The sequence below is a fragment of the Lissotriton vulgaris genome, chromosome 2_1 (assembly GCF_964263255.1).
Source record: "Lissotriton vulgaris chromosome 2_1, aLisVul1.2, whole genome shotgun sequence".
Classification (NCBI taxonomy): Eukaryota; Metazoa; Chordata; class Amphibia; order Caudata; family Salamandridae; genus Lissotriton; species Lissotriton vulgaris.
This window is the reverse complement of record NC_141687.1, coordinates 1,280,085,059-1,280,106,559: the sequence shown is the minus strand read 5'-3', so window position 1 is coordinate 1,280,106,559 and position 21,501 is coordinate 1,280,085,059. Positions and strand designations below refer to the sequence as shown.

Below are 21,501 nucleotides of genomic sequence, written 5' to 3'. Positions count from 1 at the left end.
AAGAGCACAGTAGCATAAAAATACATCTCCATCTTAGCTTGAGGTGTATGTAAACTATGGCTAACTTAATGTGAACATTACACCTTATGTACTTGTATACGTGATGCAAAATAATACGTGTTATGCAAAATTAAAAACAGTGACAAAGCTTCACCATCCCTTTAGCCACCTTTCTGACCCAAGAGGTCCACCCTCGTTCCCTCCTGTGCTCTGCTCGGTGTGGTTTGTACTTTTTTTTCTCCCCACCTTCTTGCTATTTGGATGTGCTCGTCAGCTGCTTCTCTCCTGCCATGATATCTTCTGGAAAACCCCACAACACCACCCCGTTTGCCGGTTTCTGGTGCATGCGTTTTTGACCCTTGCTGACCCTCTCCTTCCGGCTTCCAAAGGCAGTACACAGGAGAGAATAACTCAAGAAGTGCATTGCAACACATTTATTTGACTTTAAACCCGACAAATGTGAAAAGTTTGATAATTTGTGAGGGCGAGCACTGAGGTGGAAGTACAAAAATACACCAGATCATAAAAACAATAAACAAAAAAAAAACTGTGAAAGCTTTCAAGCCCAGTATGCAATCGTTTACATTGCCACACAATAGTGCAAGCAGCCATTAAAGCTAAGCCCGCCTACTCCCTATTTATTACTTGTACAATATCCAATAAAATAAAACTTGGGTGGGGTCTCAGACACAGCAGCTGGGTTGCTGAATGATTGTATATGCCAGCAAGTCGATACATTTTTCCCAGAAGAACATTAAGGATGAAATGAGGGGCTCTATTTAATAAACGTTATTTTACATAAAACTCAGTTTTAGCATTTATTTACTGCACTATAAACACCGCTCTGAATATTTCTAGAATCTCTTGGTTTTGTAGAAATACCCTTCACAATTTCGACAAAGCTTTGCGTTGACACAAAGCCGCAGTGTTACAGAAGTCCAGTTAATCTGTCAACAAGTGTCAAACGTGCCTATCCCAAGGAGATCAAGTTGTGATTTTCCACAAGTTACCGACCAGAGTTGAGTGGGGGTTGGGGGGGGGGGGGGCGATGGAGCGTCGGTGGGGGAGTCCTAGTCTGCCTGAGGATGAAGTTGAGCCTTTGGAAGGAGTTTCCTACACGGGCAAAGGGTTGGGGAGGGGGAGATGCTAGGTTCACTGGAGACTGAGTTGTTTCTGCTATAGCCTGGACTTACCTACCTTGGGCTATATTGCAGAAAGTATCCCGGGGGCGCAAAGGGCATGTCCGCCCACTTTGTGCACCCCCCAGGGTACTTTGGAAGTCCAAAATGGGCTGCAGATGCTTGTGTGACCCCTTCTGTAATACTGATAGCCCTGGCACAAGTGGAGCGCCAAGGTATCTTAAGAGGGCATTCACTCATTTGCATGAGGGACTCGCTTTGCTTTCGCACCAGCGCTGTGTTACAGATGCGTGAGCAAAGGCAAAGAAGCCATCACAAGGCGCACTGACATTGCACCACAGAAGGGTTGCGCACTGTCAGTGCACCCCCTAATGGCAGCCCTCTAGAGGAGGGTAAAGAGTCCCATGGACTCACCAGACATCACATAGCAGACAGGTGCCCTCACTCACTGCACCCGCCTGCAAGAGATCTACAATCCCTCCTCCAGGTGCAGGCAGGTTACCACCTGCACAGTGAAACACTGAGCTGTTTTGAAGCAGCTGCTCCGATAGGCCTTAAATGCACTGCCCCCAGAGCAGCACACATTTGCGGCTGTCCTGACTGCAGCACATTCTCTGTAATAGGGCGCATGTTCCCTGTTTGTGCACAGCGCACCTATTTGAAGGTATCCCATGGAGCAAACAGGAAAAGTGTGCCTTATGTCTAACAAGGGCCCTGGTGGGATAGGGGTCTGGTGGGTCTCGGGGAAGGCGGCTGGAGGGTCAAGCGAGGAAGCAATATTTCCTAGAGGTTTATGTTGTGAGTGCTGCAGGCAATTTGCTTGAAAACCATACCTCTATTTGGATGCTGGCTGTCACAATTTGCTGCAGGTTGCGCAGGTTGTATGACGTTCGGATGATAAACTGTCCCTTGGCTTGCCGCTGGTCTTTGTGAAGCAGGATATACATGGGAACCATTGGGAGTAGCATAGTAGAGGTCAAAAGGGACGTTCCCGTATGGTGGTGGAGGAGCATCGTATGGCGGATGGTGGTTGCCCTGCAATGAAAGAACATTCATTAGAACACTCAAAATACTCCATTGCTTATCAAAAGAGCACCGCGCTGGCTGGGGATGGTTAACACTCTGCTAATGAACTTGAATCATTTACATTATCGGAATTTGATAATGCTGGCGGAAGATAGTGCTCGAACTCTATAGGCAGGTCTTCACAAACACTTGTTCCCTAGAAAGCATGGGAGCAGTTCTAAGCCAGCAACATCAGTATCAGCTCGGCGTTTACACCCGCTTCACCACCAGACATGTAGATCCATTGCCTTATGTGCGGGCATGCGAGAAATGTGTTTTAGCACAGACCATTTTAGAATGTATGCACAAGCAAAGCAGACTCAAGCGGCGTACACGCCGGAGCTGGGGAACCTAACCCTTTCAACAATCCTGCCGGATTGGGCAGCAGGTTGGTATTCTGCAACCTTACACACCATACCAAAGAATAAAAAAGAAGGGGAAAAAGAAAAAGATAAACCACAGGAGAGGACATCTCCAGGATCAGTATTCCTCATACAGAAACCCTTTTCGCTTTGGAAGTATCACCGAAAATAAGAGATCTCAAGACACTGATAATAGCCCTGAAGAAGTCACGGGGTAATCCCATGTAACAGCGACGAACCACACGTGTTGGCTAAGAAACAAACCAAGTGAAGTACAGCACATACTTTGCTTACAGATTAAACTGAATAAATGACTTTGATTAATATAAGACTTGCCGTATTTGTGATACATAGATGCTATTTCATGCTTATAATTTCAAAACGTGTGCAGAGGATTGGTTTTCTATGTAGTAAAGTGGTCTGGTAACTGGCACACACCTGAGGATGTGGTAGTTTTGTCCTAGCTAATGCACAGTGCCAGATTTTGCTATAACTACTTGACAAGTGTGATGTAACCTGAGAGCGCCTTCACCTATTGTCTACCACCAGTTCTGTTTATTAAAAGTATGCACCAACATGCTTCCTCAGCATGTGGAGAAATGATCCGAAGCAACCACATTTTACATCTCAGTTTGGTGGTGCAATTAAGGAAAGGTCTCAAAACCTACGATGTACCCCATCACACCCTACCTCGCCCAACCCAAATGGGGTTTCTCTTTAACATGTAGACATTTACAGATCCACATTCTGATTGTGACCGTACCGGTTTGCATGTATCTTCATGTTCGCTTCATAGCTTCTTGTTCCTAATCTCACTTGCTGGCTACGCACCCGGTTGCTCTATACAACATGCTCCAGCCATTTGGGCCTAGGCATGTGGTTTATAAATAGCCCAAAGAACCTTAAATATTTATATTGCTTAGTTACTTTAAAGCTTTTCTTCCAAACCAGTGGAAGCCTTACTAAATGAGGTATGTCAGAGCTATCCCTCAAGGAACAAAAATATAACAACTCAGACAAATACCTCAGGGCTACCTAGAGCTCCAGTCACTCCTTGTGGATCTCTCTTGCTAGCCGAGATCGATGTGTTCCATCAGTGTTACCTGAAGTTTAGTTGAAGGTTACCTGCAGGTTAGTTTAAGGTTACCTGCAGGTTACTTGAAGGTTACCTGTAGGTTAGTTGAAGGTTACCTAAAGGTTAGCACTATGATTTAAATTCCAGTCCAGCTAGCCCAACTGCAGGGAGACTGGAAGGAAGCCCCAGTACGGGAGGCATAAAGAAGTATGTTTTACAAAGCGCTTCTCTTCCATTCTTCGTCATCTGTCCTTCATTCAGGGTGAGGATGGTGAATGGGATGGCGACATTAAAAGGTTTGAGAAGACCTTTCAGGATGGCCCATGTTAGGTGTGAATAACTCTTCCAGTATTGGGGCAGAGGTATAAGATGTTTTTGTGGTGAACAAAGTCACAGGTTTTGAGAGCACAAACACCAAAGGTACATAATGAATCAGTAATGGATTTGCGACTTGCCATGCACACATTGCCCCGCATTCAGCATCCTAGCAATGGCCGGCTTCCTAGTGGTTCGTAATGATGTGCATCAATGGTTTGTGATCACAAATATGGTCGTAAACCTGCTAAAATACCAGCACTTCAAAAAGGTGGTACTGTATTTGCAAAGTTGAAGCTATCCACGGACAGCTTCCACCTTGTGTATCACAGCTGCAGATATTGGGAGCAGGTGGCTATCAAGTCAGCTGGCATCATGTGTTGTTTTTTCATTGTAACCCGTCTCTTTAAGAGACCAGTGCTGTAATGTCAGCACTTTCTGCAAATACAGACCTGTGGTCCCTCGCAGACCTCCGTGTCTGCATTCACAGCCATTTGATATTATTTAAAAACAAACGTTTGCCTCTTTATAAGGCAGGATTTTTGCAAATCCCAGCAAATCGGCATTTTACAACAGTATATACACAGAACAATTGAAGACTGTGTATAAACAGCAACTTCTTTGTGATCTTACGTTTTGTATGCCAGTCCACCTCACTCTTTAATTTACATACTTATATCTGAGGTACTTCAACTACTGTGGGTGAAACAGCAAGTACAAGAAGGCGGAGTCAAATCCAGAACTAGATAAGCAACTAATTTTTGGCAGACGCCTACTTTAGTGCTGTGGTTTCAGGTTCTCCAAGTAACTTGGGAGGAAGATTTATTGTATCAGATTACACTGCAGGCATATCCCTGTAGGTGTGGTTTCCTGTTGCTTTGTGTCATCCACATTAAGTACTCAATAAACAAATTTGATAGACAAATAAATAGTAGAGCCAGACCCTGTGCACTCTGTGTACAATCGGTGCTAATATTACTTATATCTCCCTAAAGGAATATTGCACTTTTTGAGGTCAGAATCTGAAGTATGTTTTGTTATGTTATATGTATTTGTGCGAGGCTGCTTGGAAACGCATATGGGCGCCTTTCGGAGGCTGTGATCCACTAACTGAAGGCTATATGAAACCTGGGCACCTTCTTCCACCCTCTGATCAACAGGATGCTGCATATTTGTGTTTGCCTCACGTACCAGCGATTGCTGCCGAAATACGTTACTCACGATATGCAGCCCCAGTCTTGTTGCTCTCTCAATATCCAACTTTAATCCGTTTGGACACCTTATTTTACCAGCAGATAACATGCATTGCTGGGACAAGGATTGATGCCCCCCCCTTTCAGGAATTGCAGTACCCCAATGTGCGCTTGTGAATAGGCATTCATTTTCTTATCTGGCATATTTATTTAAGTCCTGATGATGATCCCCATATTATAAAGTGGGATCGAAATATCGTCGACAAATTGTACAAGGACTACTGCAAATGTTTTTTTATTGTTATTATGGTAGCATTGGTACTTCAAACAGACATGTGACATGGCCTGTTTATTATTTCTACAGTGGAATGGAATGGAATGGAATGAGAATTTGTAGAGCGCGTTGGCTACCCAGGGGCGTTCCAGCGCTGTACAGAGCTTGAACTGGTTCAGAGAGGCGGGAAGGGAGAGGCGGAGTGAGGTTTTAAGCTGAAGTTTTGCTGAATAACCAGGTTTTGAGAGTTTTGCGGAAAGTGAGGAGGTTAGGTTCGGATCTGATGTGGAGAGGGAGGGAGTTCCAGATCCTGGCTAGATTGTAGGAGAGCGCTCGACAACCACATCTGGCCTTCCTGATGCGTGGTACTGAGGCGAGGTGGGAGATCGCAGATCTGAGAGAACGGGTGGTTGGGCTGATAGGCTTTCACCAGGGGGGAATTGATGGGGGGACATTTACAGTCACTAGTAAATGTCTGAGCTTTAGAAGTTTTTTTTTTTTTTTCTTGTTGCTCCCCACTTTTATTACTTTTTCGGTGTGCGTTGCATGACTTGAATAAACACATGTATATATCCATTTGGATTTTCTGACATAGAATTCATTTTTCCTCTATTACTTATGTTTAGTGATGTTATGCAATATGGGATCCCTTGTTCCTTTATGAATACTTGTACCCATAGTCCCTGGTATACATTTTGGTTCCCTTGTCTATTAAAACAAGTGTATTTGTAAAGCACCCTATCACCCGTGAGTGTATCCGGCTGAGCAGGTATGTGTGCCTAGCCAGGCCTAGAGGTGGCTTGTTAATTGAAAAGCCAGTTATTCATCTTCTTGCAGAATTCAAGAAGAGGATTTTCTGAGAATAATCCTTAGAATCTGAAGTATTAACCACCAAAGGAATAGCGTTGTTCTTTTGCACGTTACACCAGTATTCTCCTAGTCATTGCCCTGCTGTCAAATGTGGCACCTGTGAGAGCGGTCAGATCAGGCTCTAAAGTTTTCACAGCTGAGATTCTTAAGAGCCCAACTTAAAACCAGAAGTCTTGGTGAAGGTCAACTTCAGCCGGCTACTCGTATTCCAAAACACCACACTTTTATCCTGCTTTACAAACTAGTCAAGGCACAAACAAGAAAATGTAGGATAAGAAAGCCAAACACTTCAGACAAAACTTCTCATTGACGTACCCAACACATATCACAAAGAGCAAGAGGTAGAGGTGAAGAGGAGGCATACTCTGGACCTGAATGATGCAGTGCCCAAACCAGCATAGAGCCTCCAGTGAGGTCATATCAGAACCACCATCCCTATCTGCTCGAGAAGTCAACGTCATTTTGAAATTCCGCCCTCTTTCAGGTACGTCTCCTCATTTCACAAGGACATTTTCCTAATTACTTATTTCGTAAGGGAAGCAACCTCCTTCACTGAATGCAATCCTTGAACACACTCACCCATTACAGCACACAGTGCCCTCAAGGCTGGAGTAGGACAAGAATCAGCATGTATGGAATAAACCTCAGTGACCCATTTAGCAATCCATCAATAGGCTTCCTATTTCCTCAGAAGTGCATCCTCCACGCCTTCTGGCTACCACTGGTACTTCTTGGAATGAAGATTGGCCAATGCACAGGTCTTAATGAGCCAACAGGGACATGGAGAGAGACTTTGCCCCTCAGAATTTCCCAAGGCATCTTCCTTATGACAGAGTGAGTAGTGCTGGCGTAAGAGGTCTAAAGTAAGGTCTTTAGACAACGCCAACAGGAGTGCAGCGGCCAACAGCTCATTGTAAGCACTCCTACAATATTTGCCCTCTCGACTAAATATATGTCCTGGAGTTGTACAAAGCATGTTTTTTAATGAAATGATTCACTAGATTAGACTAGATTGTTGCTTATGTAAGTTGATTCTAAACCTTTTCTCACAAATACATCAAATAAAAGTTTAACGACCCTCTGTTTGGTGGGGAATTGCATGAACCACAGCTTTAATCATCGTCATCAGAAAGACGTTGTTCGATTTCAAAGAAGTCATAAAAGCATACTGTACAAACATGGCAAAAATACAGCAACAACACAGACCTATTTAACAATTCTCACTTTTACTTCAAGTAAATATTTGTTTCGTATTTTACTGGCAACTTGCCAACATAATTTTTGTAGGGTTTTATTATCTTGAACTTCTTGCACCTATTGGTTACACAACCAGTTATGTAGGAGGAAACATTCGATTAGGGAGAAAAAAATTGTTATCTTTGAATTGGTTATGAGAACATTGATGGGAGTGGCAGAGTAAACATTTCCCTGTCTGTTACAAAGGACTTCCAGGTTCCAAGTGGGAGACCTTCTTCTCAGGCTAAAACACACAAAGAGCATTGAAAATCATCCTAAATGAAAGATTGTGCATACTTAAGGCTTATAGTATTGGTTACATATTATTTAGAGGCTTTCAGCACACTAAGCCTCTGCAACTTGACAAAGTCTTTTGAGGAAACTGCACTCAGTACTGATAATCGAGGTTCAGCACTGACCTACTCAAATGACCAAGCACAGGAACTATATGCTTTAATCGAGAAAGTTAAATTAACACCACACCCCATAACAACACTGAGAAAAACTCCAGACAAGCAGAATATCAGCCACAGAGGGAGAGCATTCAGAGACTACATATCACAACCCTGATCCAGTACTACAAATGCAAACGACAAGGCCTGATGATTTCAACAAAACCTGCATTGTGAAGCAGAATAAGGTTTTTAGGACTAAAGTGTATGCTATGCTCAATAAGTACTCATAGAATTGTCATGGTAAATCTATGAAGAATTGTCCAAAGTCATAATAAAAACCTCAAAGAAGAGGTTTCTGTAGTAAAGAATTAACTAGTTCAACGATTTGAACAAAAGATTTGGCAGAAAACTTTGGGAGAGGTTAATCCTAAATGTGTGGTATGCTCAAAAGAAAAATAGAGAAAAGTAAGAAAAATCATAAGGGATTCCATAGATCAGCTTTTCACAAACAGTCGCCAGCTGATTTCTGGTGGGTGGCAAAAGAGTAATAAATAAAGATGTCTTTCCATTTTGTATTTATCTTGTCACATTTGTAGTGCTTCAAAGACAGAGGAATCGTGGGGCGTGTAGCATCTTGTTGAGAACTGTATGATTTATTTGTGCATTGCTGAGCTAGTCGGAGGTAGATACCTTTTCCTCTCTCAAGACTAGACATTCGCCTTTGCTCCTGTTTAAAGTGATAGGGGCAAATGCCTCAAGCTATTTTGTGATCGCAAACAGTGCGAATTTCAAAAATCGTCCGTTTGCGATTCCAAAATGGCCTTTCATAATGCATGAAAGTTTTTATGCACAATTTAGGAAATTGCAATTTTTTGAGATTCCCTAAATTGCGAATGCAAATAGGGAATCGCAATTTGCGATTACCTAATGCACATGCAAGACACATTTCCTAAATACAAACTGTGCATTTAGGAAACGCTAATCACCATCAACTTCAAATTGACGGTAACTACGTGCATACTTTGAAAAATACACAAAACTGCTTTTTTCAAAGTGCCAAGTGGCGCGGCATGTGTGTGCCTTATATGTGCATTATTTTTGTTAGGGGCACCTCAAGGGGGCCATAGGCCCCCGGGCACCCTTGCCTTTGCATTACCTAGTTTGCAGTTACCAATTAGGTAATTATAAATTAGGCAATGCAAGACCATTCTCACCTATAGGCCGTTGAAGCCCATAGAAAAGAATAGAGCTGCAAATGCAAATAGCGATTCCCTAATTGCGTTTACGATTCTTGAGGAATCACAATTAGAGAATCGCTATTTGCGGTTAGTGTTGTTGCATTGCATTTTGCTATTATCAAATAGCGATTTCTTATAAATCAGATTGGGGCCAATCCTTCATAGACTTATCCAATCCGACTGGCCCTCCGAACAGAACAAAAATGATGCAAAAATTTGACATACAAATGGAATTATAGCTTAATCGATTGTGAGGTATATTATTTGCTCAGTTATTCAGAATTGCGAAGCTCAGAGACATACCTGCATAAAAACAAGGCAGTACTTTAAAAAACAAATTTAAAATTAAAATGGGCTGTCACGGTATCTTAGAAGCAGGGTATGATTTTCCGACGAGGATGTCCCCTATATTCCACGGACAACTGCAAAAAGGTCCTGCCATATTATTTTCTGTACCAGCCGGATAAGTGGGCGCTTAAGAAAGAATGCAAGATACCGCATTAAAACCCAAGTAGTGGAATTTCCATTTGTAAATCTAGAATGTGCCATGTTCAGCTCTGGCTCACTTGCCTGCTGTTGTCCACAAGTTGCCCCAAAGTACTTCTGAACACCAGCAGGATGAGGTGAGACCTATGAGGCATTTGCCAGTCCTTGTCGCCATTTTCGGAATTCAGCCCTTGCACGTGCATTATGCCTGCCAAATACTCAGTGGCATGTGGCCAGGGTTGGAATGGGATCAAAAATCGGCCCGGGCACGAGCAAAAAAACGGCCCACATTTGCATAATGCCTTCCCTCAAATCACTGCCTCCAGCATAGTTTTACATAAAAAGGGGGGTAAAAAAATGCACGCATTAGTTTACACTAGTGAAACACACCTGAAAACAAGTGAGGCCACTTCTGCTCAGGCCCCCTGCCCAGCTTAGTATGCCTACATTAATGGGAGGCCCAGCGAAAGAAAAGGGGTGACGCCACTACCTGTTGCTGCTATACGGGAGGAAATGAGTGTCCATCTCCCTCCAGAAAGGCCACTCAAACACCCACTGGGCCGCTGGCGGTATAGTCGAACAACAGAGACACCGACCAAATCGCCCCCCAGGCTGCTCAAAAGCAGCCCTCAGCTGGAACTCGGCCCCCGGCTCCTCGGGCATTGCCCGAATGCCCCGTTAACAATCCGACGCTGCATGTGGCCCATTCGTACCATCTTGGCTCACCACCCGCGCATCTAAACCTGGACAGCCTGGAAAATCCTTACACAGCCCTCTGAACTCACCATCACTCGTGAGGATATATCTCTGGGCTTGTGACACAACTACTAAGGCTCTGTGTTCCTGCCCATATGACTCATCAGAAGTCCAAGGAAGAAACTGTGTTGATCTTTAAGTCAGGACCCTGAACTGAGGTCCTATGCTGAATGGAACGCAGTGGTCACAATACTGCATAAAAACGGTGTCCTTTAAAGGCCCTTGGTCATTGGTGCCCAATTGGTAGTGTTTGGGGGGCCAGAGGGTTCGTGCATTCACCAACCTATGCGTTGTATTAACCCTACCTTTGCCTCTTCTGCTTTCCTCTTTTTTTCGTTTATGTTCCATCTTTTCCATTTCTTCTGTCATCCCAGTGTCTGGAGCAATCCAGGTTCTGAGCTGGGATGGTGCAGTGAGCTAAAAAACGGTGATGGATCAAGCCCTGATCTGTTGACTGGGTATGAGTATTCTGCTTAATTCAGATGCTCTGTCCATCACCACCCTCTTTTTCTGAATCGTTTTGTCCACCATAAGCGTGGTAGGGTATGCTCAGACATGAGTCCCTTGCTCACTGCACCATCAGGATTCAAGCAAGCCGGGCCGAAGACGGCTGTAATGCCAGAAACCGGTCCCGGGAAGCTTGTTTCCTTTCCAGTATAAGAATTGGCTTGGTAGTTTGGTCTGCCCTGTTCCCATGATGCACTGGGCCAGGGACAGACTAATTTGCATGTAGCCAGGTTCTGAGCTGGGATGGTGCAGTGAGCTAAAAAACGGTGATGGATCAAGCCCTGATCTGTTGACTGGGTACGAGTATTCTGCTTAATTCAGATGCTCTGTCCATAACCACCCCCTTTTTCTGAATCGTTTGGAGCAATCCAAGGGCAGCACAAAACACCAAAGGCATCCAACAAAGCATGAAGCAGGATGGCCCCGATAATAGAGTTTATGGTTTTGAGGTATGGTGAGAGTAAGTTTGCAAGTTTCTACAAGCTGCTATGATTAGTTTGAAGGTTGTCATTGCTGGAACGAGTAATGGTTTGAAGTTTTGATAGAAAGACTTGGAGAGGATATTTTTCACCTTTGACCGTTGTCCCTGCTATGGTGTCCTGGACTTACAGGCATCCCCAAACTCTTCTTATGATTTCTACGTGCAATTTCATGCTCCAGTAGCAAGCATGGTGCTCGGCCGTGAAAGGCTGCAATTCAGTGGACTGGACGTTTTAAAAACAGAAAGGCTGCTCCGTCATAACAATCACTTGCAGGGTGCTTTGCAGCAGCAGCAGGTGCAGGTAAGCGCAGTGGGGCAGGGTGGGGCGGGGCGGAATGTCGACATGTGAGGAAATAGGGAAAATTAAATAAATAAATACATCCTATCCCATCGTCTGGCGACAGCCCCCACTCCCCTCCCCACCTCTCCAACCTGCACCATCTGCTGCTGGTGCTTCGGTGTTCCTCTTGATTGTAAATGTGACTAAAGTTTAGGGTGACCAGGTGTCCCGGATTTGCCAGGAAGGTCCCCGTTTTTCACCAGCAGTCCGGGTAGATTTCGAGAAATTGAGCTCATGTCCCGGTTTTTGGAGAAGGTCGACTAAAAACGGGGGGGGGTGATTTTTTATTTTGTTTTACAAAGCAGGGATAGTTAGCAGTTGTTCCAAGAAGGCAATGTAATTCACAGGCAAGCTACTGGGTTTAAAAATTACATCTTATGCATGTTCTTACCGCCCGTTTTGTAATTCTCTGCTGAGGAGCACTGTCATGCTGTGCTCTCGCTTGATGTAAAGTTATAATCCTTCTTCTATTTGTGTGAAATGTCCCGATTTTTTAGGCCGAGTAATTTATTACTCGAAACTATTGTGTTAGATCAAACTCTCTTGACCAAGCGGATTTCTCACAATCCATGTTGTGTACTGGAGCGTGAAGCTTCCCCAGGTGCGCGCTTGGCCTCACTCACACCCCATTTGCCCGCTCCCCCTTCCCCCACCCCCCACGCCTCGCACCAGACTCATTGGAATGCGCTCCACTCGCATCTGCCGCCTCCTAAGACTTCAGAGGAATCCGTCTCACGGCAGTTCATTCACTTTCACGGCCGTGAGGCCGTGTCTCTTTTTCAGCCTTATTTGCATTACATCACTGGGCTCTTCATCTACACACCCTGTCTAAATTACAGATTTTGCACACCACTTCTTAATTCCATTAAGTTTAGTCTAAAACATGGCCCCGCCACCTTGATCCCCTAGCCTTCCACCAGCGGGTTTCCCAAGTTGGTGCATAAGGCCTTCCAATGTAAACAATAAAGTCCAGAACACCAACCAGCAGGATGCTTTATTCATGCCTGCTCCCCCTCCCCCGCCCCTCACGCCTCGCACCAGACTTCATTGGAATGCGCTCCACTCTCATCTGCCGCCTCCTAAGACTTCAGTGGAATGCGTCTCACGGCCGTGCTTTCACTTTCACGGCCGCAAGGCCGTGTCTCTTTTTCAGCTTCATTTGCATTACATCACAGGGCTCTTCATCTACACCCCCTGTCTAAATTACAGATTTTGCACACCACTTCTTAATTCCATGAAGTTTAGTCTAAAGCATGGCCCCGCCACCTTGATCCCCTAGCCTTCCACCAGCGGGTTTCCAAAGTTGGTGCATAAGGCCTTCCAATGTAAACAAGAAAGGCCAGAACACCAACCAGCAGGACGCTATATTCTATGCACCTCAGCAGCTGTCAGGCTGATAGAGCCAAGTCTCTCAATAGAACACTTTATCTACATAATGCATGTAGAACACAACTCACCCTTAATCCACCATCAATTGACATTATCTACTTAGGACCTTGCTCTCTTCGAGTACCTCTTCACTCTTTCATTTTCTCTCGCTCTTGTCTTTCCAGCTTTCCTTCGTTTTTCTCCTAATACCACTTTTCATGGTTTTCTGGTTCTCTCGCTCCACCTTTCTGCTCTTCTCTCCCTATTTAGTCTCCCCAAAAATAGTCTTCCTTCCTCTCTTCCCAATACCATTTTCAACGATCAGCGGTGGACACACATCGACCCCCACCCTCTACCATGTACCCCGGCAGAACGTGAAGCGCCCTGCCCCCCCCCCCCCGAGCTTGCCATATCTCACATATAATCATAACCTTGGGCTTAAAGAGGCCCTCCTGAAATGTTGAGGGGCTCCTGTGTGTGTGGGTGGGGCAGGGGGGGTTGGGCCCTGGGTGGAGGAAACGCCGAAGGTGCCTGTGCCCCATCCCCCCACACCGCAGACTATATCTCTATTGCCACACCAACTTCCTACTCCCGCTGTATTTCAGTCTGGTTTCTTTTTCCTCCCCACGCGCTCTTCCAGTCCTAACCTTCTGTCTTCGTAATTTCTCGTTGTCTCCCGTCTCACCTTTCCTTCTCTCCCTCCTTCTCTTATCGTTCCCTCCTTCTGTGTCCCTAATGTACTTTCAACCGCTCCCTTTCGCCCTCCTTTCCTCCTTCACCAATCCCATTTGATGTCATCCCCCTTTTCTCACCCTCTTACTATCGCCCTTTGCTTCCCCGCTTCTGTTTTCTCCTCAGACTCCCTCTTGAATATCACCTCGCTCGCGCTCTCCCCTTCTCTCTCTCTATCCTTTTGCTCTCTTCCTGTGCCACTCGTCCCCTCTACAGTTTTCCTCGCTCTGTGTGCCTCGCCAGCACCCGTTTCCTGGCTTACGCCCCGCCCGCCCCTTTCTCCGCTGTCTCGCCCCCTCCTCCCTCCCATTTGCTTTTAATGAACGAGTGTTGATATTGCAATGCGATGCCCTTATTTGCTTTTGTTTAGAAGGTGTTAAAAGGAAATCTGCATCAGAAAGCTGCGGCTTACACCGAATCAGAGCTTAACACAAGGCGCAGGAAACAAATGCAAGAGGCCGGGCATCCCTCTCTCAGGGGAGGGGCAGCTCACAGCCCGGGGAGAGCCGGGCATCCCTCCCCCGGCCTGAAATGAATCCCCTACACGGCGGGCCCCCAGGGAGGACTATCCTCACACCCTCACACCCTCACTCATCCTCACACACCCTCACACACACTCGCGCACACACTCGCTCACACACTCACACACTCATGCACACCCTCACACCCTCACATACCCTTCCACACCCTCACTCACCCTCACCAGCATAGCATAGCAAAACATAGCATAACAAAACACAGCATAGCTTAGCTTAACAAAAAAAGCATAGGATAGCATTACAAAACATAGCATAGCAAAAAACAACAAAACATAGCATAACAAAGCATAGCATAGCAAAACATAGCATAGCAAAACAAAGCATATTATAAAAAAATACAACAAAACATAGCAAAACACACCAAAACATAGCATAGCATAACAAAACACACCAAAACAGCATAGCGTAACAAAACAAAGCATAGGATAGCAAAACTAAACCTAGCATAGCATAAATAAACATAGCATAGCATAAAAAAACAAAGCATAGGATGGGATAGCAAAACATAGCATAGCATAACAAAATATAGCATACCATAACAAAACATACCATAAAAAACATATCATAGCTTAACAAAACATGGCATAGCAAAACAAAATATATAATAGCATAGCAAAACATAGCATAGCATACCAAACACAACAAAACATAGCATAGCATAACAAAACATAGCATAGCAAAACAAAACATAGCATAATAAAACACAACAAAACAGCATAGCATAACATAGCATAGCATGACAAAGCATAGCATAGCATAACAAAACATAACATAACAAAACACAGCATAGCATAGCATAACAAATCAAAGCATAGGATAGCAAACAAAGCATAGCATAACAAAACAAAACATAGGATAGCAAAACAAAACATAGCACAGCATATAGCATCACTCAGCATCACCACAGCATCACTCAGGTGCACCACAACATCACTATGCGCTACCACAGCATCACTGAACGCCACAGCATCACTTGTTCGCCACCACAACATCACTCAGCGCCAACATAGCATCAATCTGTGCAACCATTCAACAACAACTGGTTCAAATATGTTCTCTCAATGTTTCAAGCTTTATTACAAATGTAACAAAAATATGTTAATATTTCACTTCTGTTCTTGGATTTTCATCACAATAAATTACACTGAACATAATCTTCACAAAAGTTATTTACAAAAGTTTAAGCAATCGCCATTATAAATTACAATAACTTTTTAGTATTAATTATTAAAAAAATAAAAACCATTGTTATTTGTAATAACAATACATGTAAGTCATGTAAATACAACACATATTGCATTACAAATGTTATAGGTGTCACATTTGCCAAAGTTATAACTATTGGCATTGTAAATGACAAAGCTAATAATTTAGCTATTTTCAAAATCAAAACATAAATAAAAAAAATTGTCTTTTACAATACCAATAGCTCAAACTTTCCTAATGCGAGACCTATTGCATTGCAAATGCTTGTTTTGCTTTAATATTCTGCTCACCCTACTAAAGTTGCCAGTTCTGCTTTTAGAAGGATTGTTTTGTAGGGTTTTTAGCCTTTCCTGTTTTCTGGTGTGTTTTGAAGTGTCTTGGAACCAGGGCTCTTCAGAAGAGGTTTGCCAAATGTAGTTTGAAATAAAACAGAGGCAGCAGAAAAGCTGACAGAGGCATCTAGTATGATGGAATTTCATTACAAGAACGGAGGCTACATTATGCATTATTCCTTTAATGCAGTCCAATCAGCCGCTTACATCACAATATTAAAAGGTTCCAGAATAGAACAATAGCAACACATGAAAGGCATGAGCCATCAACAATCTGCCTCTTTTAAATGCGGCTCCAAGCAGATAAGTTCATTTTCCTTCATTACCATTTTTCATTTTTATTTCTATTTTGAAGTTCCCTAGTGTGTGGCTTAACCCCCCCCCCCCCCTTCCTACTGCCTCTATACCGATCTCCAATTGACGGAGATCTCCCTAAACCCCCTTCCCTAGTCCCATCCTTGCGTGACTGACCAGATTAACCTGACTTTTCTTTCAGTTTATGTACTATTTCTAATGTTTGAATATATTTAAACATTTTTAGATGTTTAATCAAACCTTAATATTTTGTCTTTTGTGTAAACGATTATTCTTCAATGTCATCCTTGTTCTACTTCCTCATGCCATAATGAGTTTACCTGATGTCTTTGTTTAACTCCTGTTTTTCACCTCTTTCCATTGATGCAGGCTGCGCACACCAACGCAGCTCTGCACCGCTATCTTTTATTATTTCGGATTTCATCCGCAAGTTTTTATGTTTTACAAACTTATTCATTAAATAAAAGGGGTTTAGCAGAAAATCCTCGTTTAAATGGCCTTTTCAACATTCTATAACAAAATTAATTATAATAAGAGAGGAATTATTCTCTTGACATTCCTTCATCTATAAAACCTTGGCACTATTATTAAGGGAAATCCTCCCTAATTATCTTTCATTAAAGAGCTTTACCACTTTTTACAAGTTAACATTTCCTATATACCATGTCTCACTTTGACTCAGATAAGGCTTCTGCCCCTACTCCTAACATAGACAACGAAGCCCTGCAAAAAATCCTTCATAAGGAATTGAGTCCTGCATGTGTGAGACCTTAAGTCAGATTATGTCCTCTAAAAGGTCACTCCCTGGTGAGGACAAAATCTCAGAAATTCGAAGCCTCTACTCTGACAGGATCACTGGGAATTAAGGGATAAAAGACTTAAGAAAAGTAAAACCATTGATAAGAGCAATATAGGAGGTCCAAGTACCTCATCAATTCAGGAAGGTCTTAGCACCTCAACTTCTAATGGCGGTCCTCGCAACTCAAACTCCCAAGGTGTCCCTAGCGGCACAACTTATCTGGGTGTCCTTAGGGGCACAAATATCATCCTTGCCCCTAGCGGCACAAAATATCATAATGCTCTTTACATTATGGGAGATAAGATATAGATATAGAATCCTCAGACACACCTGATGTGTATGTCCTTGATCTTGATGAAGATTATCAAGAATTTTACAATCCATAAGACGAACTCCCATCATCCTCCAAGGACATTATCCTTGACCCCTTAGGGGAAGAAATGTTTTCCCCATTAAATCTGAAACACCCAAGAAGTTCTGAGTGGTTCCCTCAGGACCACGTCGCAAAATTCCAAAGGAAATGAGATCTTGTATTTTAGATACATTTAAGGAGGGTATGTCCTCTCAAAGACCCCTCCCCTTTTAAGACGAGCTCCCCGAAGGGCCAACTTCTCACCCCCCTTATTATCCAGGGTAAAAAAGCAAAAAAATGTAATTATTCCGAGCCTTATATTAAGAGCACCATGGGAGGTCCTAGCACCTCAAATGAGCTGGGAGGTCATTGCACCTCATTCATGAAGGGAGGTCCACACACCTCAAATTTGAAAGGTGTCCATAGCGTCACAATTACTCTGGTGTCCTAAGAGGCACAAATTACAATGGTGTCCCCCGCGGCACGTCCTACATGGGTGTCCCTAGCGGCACAAAAGACCGGTGTGCTCATTATATTACTCTCTTATTCAGAAAATAAGGATGTCTTACCTGACCCTTCGGATTAATTTGTCCTTGATTTGGACAGTGATGAGGACCTTGATTTTAACAAAGAGCTTAATGATGACTCGCCATCCTCAACTAAAGATGTCTTCTTGACGTACTGGGACCATTAGCCAGAATCCTAGATTCCACAGAAGACAGCCACATCAATGGCACCCCTCTCAACACCAATCCCATCAGGGGATGGAACATTAATTCTTCTGGGTAATGCCAACGCTAGCATTAATGCAGAAAGACAGTCGTTTTGACTAATATAAATCCAAAACTAACTGACATGGCGGATAAAGAACCCTCGCAAAACCCAAAAGGTTTACTCTTTAAATCATTTATGATAGATTGGACTCACATCCCTTTGCAAACTTCTTTCCCAAGAGACATGCCTCTCTCTCCAGAGCAACAAAAAATAATATAGAAGGAGATCTCTTCTATGACATAATAGAGGTCCCATTAGAAACTTTAAGATTTATAAGCACACTCTTTCTTGTAAAAAAGAAAGACAAAGGTTGGAGACCGGTCATAAACTTAGGAGAACTAAACAAATATTTGGTTTACAGACACTTCAAGATGGAGGACATCCATCTCTTGAGGGATTTACCTCTAGAGGGAGTCTGGCTAGTCAAACTAGACCTAAAGGATGCTTACTTCACCATTCCTATGGCCGAATCCCACCAACCCTTTCTTCAATTTGTCTAGGAAAAATCACCTTTACCAATTTCAGGCTCTCCCCTTCGGACGCTCCTCTGCCCCTCGGTGCTTCACCAAGGTCAGGAGAGCTGTTGCCTAATCTCTAAGAATAAGGGGCATTTGTTTAATCATTCACTTAGACGACATTCTTATAATGTCTCAAGAGCCTTCACACCTAGCCAAAGTCCTGAAGACAGTGATGGATCTCTTAGATAGTTTAGGATTCATCATAAACAAAGATAAATCAATGCTGTCCCCTTCTAGATCTCTGGAGTTCCTAGGTTTCACAGTAGACACATTGAAATGTCTCCTTTTACTACCTTCAAAAAAGATTCCCAAAATCATAAAGAAAATAAGACACGTCCTGAAACAGCAAGACATAGCTCTGAGAGAGCTAGCCAGGATTCTGGGTATCCTCTCCTCCTCCATCCAAGCCATCTTTCCTGGTCCCCTCAATTATCGGGCCCTCCAAAGGATAAAGGCGAGAGCCCTAAGAACTGGCCTCTGGTACAGAAATCGGATCTGTCGGCATCAAGAAGCCAAATCGAAACTAGCCTGGTGGCTTGAGAACCTAGACGCTTGGAACGGGAAAGCAATCTTTGGTTCAAAACCAGAGTTTGTTTCACAATCAGATGTGAGCCTTCATGGCTGCGGAGCTTGCCGTCTCAATCAGAACACTGGTGGTATCTGGTCACAAGAGGAATCATCTCACCACATACATTATTTAGAACTAACAGCTGGGCTTTACGCCCTCATGAGCGCATCAAATCTGCGGACCCCTCAAATCTGGCAAAGAAACTTTGGATGTTCTTTCTGGAACATAAGATCGCTCTTCTGTCTGGAACATAAGATTGATCTCAAAGCGGAATACTCTGCAGACTGGAACTCAAGATTCCTGTTAGATCACAGCAATTGGAAACTGAATATTTCCGTGTTCGGTACCCTAAACAAGATCCGGGGCCCTCTAGAGATAGACCTATTTGTGAGCAGACTAACCTTTCAACTGGAGAACAACTTCAGATGGATGCCCGACCCGGGTCAATGCCTTACCACAATCTTGGAAAGGAGCCAAGGTGTACGCATTCCCTCCCTTTGCCATGATTCAGAGAGTTCTTCAGATAGTGAGACAGGATTAGTGCTTCCTTGTCCTAATAACTCCCTTTTGGCCATCCCAAGCATGGTTCCCCACCACTCTAGAACTAGCTTGCAACCCCCCCCATCTTAATTCCTAACCTAGAGAATCTTCTTGCAGACGTAAAAACAGAGGAGTTTACCCCTTAATTCAGAACAGGAGTTTAACCCTTCTTGCCTGGAGAGTGTCAGGAGATCCAATGAAATCTCAAGACTTTCAGCGACGGCTGCAACTCTCCTCAGAGAGTCTTGGGCCCCAGGCACTCACTACAGCTATAACAACATATGGAGAAACTGGGTACTTTGGTACCTGGAAAGGAACCTGGATTCCTTTGAAGCACCTACTGTTGACATAGTTAACTTCCTTGTTAAACAATTTGATAAAGGCCTCAGCTATAGAACTATCAATTGCTATTGATAGGCTATTTCTGCTGGTCATGTCCTTGTCAATGGTAAAACTGTAGGTAAAAATGTCATTGTTTGTAGAGTGATGAAAATCATTTGTTTAAGAAGACCTCCTAAACCTAAATATGAAAGTCTTTGGGATGTCAAACTAATCCTTGATCTTTTCAATAACTGGCCCGTTAATACTCTCCTCAATAAAAAATAAAAAAACTTTTCCATTAAGCTTGCTACTCTTCTATGCCTAATCTCATGCAGAAGGGTCTCTGATGTCAAAGAACTGGAGATTACGAATAGATCTTTTAACATGTTCGGAGTCAAATTTGAGATTTATAGAAGAACAAAGACTATGTCTGATTCAATTTTTACGCACGTTTTGATTTATGTCCAAAACTTTGCTTTGTGGACTGCATGAGAGAGTATGATCACAGAATGTTTGCTCTTCGTCCTCAGGATGTTAACCAATTACTTATATCCTTTGTTAAACCCCACAAAGGCATAACCTGGACCTCTATTGCTAGATGGGTTAAGACTGTTATGAGTTTAGCAGGTATTGACTTAAAGAAATTTCAAGCTCACTCCCTTAGAGGGGTGCTATGGCCAGTAAATCTCTCTCGTCTGGAGGTAAGTTGTACGACATTCTCAAAGCTGCTGACTGGTCAAATGCTAGCACCTTTGCACGTCATTTTTGCAAGCCTATTGAACATATGTCTGATGTTGTTTCACAAAGCTACCAACATGCATAATTAACATGACTAAAGAATCTGGATTTCATTAAAGACACGGAGGCTGACATTATCCCTCCCATCCCACCCCTTGGTGGTTTTACAATGGATTTAATGCTGTTTTTGTTACAGTTTATTACTGTACTTTTTATTAACAGTACTTGTTTCATCTCTTGTTCCTTTTAGCTTGATAAGCTTGACACTATTTTTTACATTCAAGAGATATTTACTTCTTTCTCTTTTCAGGTAACTCTCCTTAACTGTGTGTCGTCTGGCCTTTGGTTTTACCTTCGTTCTTCCTTCTCCTTCATCCTGCTCATCAGAAGATCGTTTTGATGTTTCAAGTTTCATGAACTTATTTTCCTCCACATTAAAAAAGAGGCAGATTATTGATGGCTCATGCCTTTCATATGTTGCTATTGTTCTATTCTGGAACCTTATAATATTGTGATGTAAGCGGCTGCTTGGACTGCATTAAAGGAATAATGCATAATGTCAGCCTCCGTGTCTTTAATGAAATCCAGATTCTCTAGTCATGTTAATATGAGAATCGCAATTTCAGTGGCACTTGCAGTGTGAGCAAGTAATCTAAGACAACTGCAG

General features: G+C 43.3%; 1 protein-coding gene across 1 annotated transcript in view; it reads right to left on the bottom strand.

Moving 5' to 3' along the window:
- The window catches only part of TMPRSS13 (transmembrane serine protease 13), a 229,667-nt gene that overhangs the window by 125,083 nt on the left and 83,083 nt on the right, over nucleotides 1–21,501 (bottom strand). Inside the window, exon 2 of the mRNA XM_086957023.1 lies at nucleotides 1,973–2,174. Within this exon, the coding sequence (XP_086813149.1) occupies nucleotides 1,973–2,174 (202 nt within the window). The remainder of the gene's footprint in view (nucleotides 1–1,972; nucleotides 2,175–21,501) is intronic.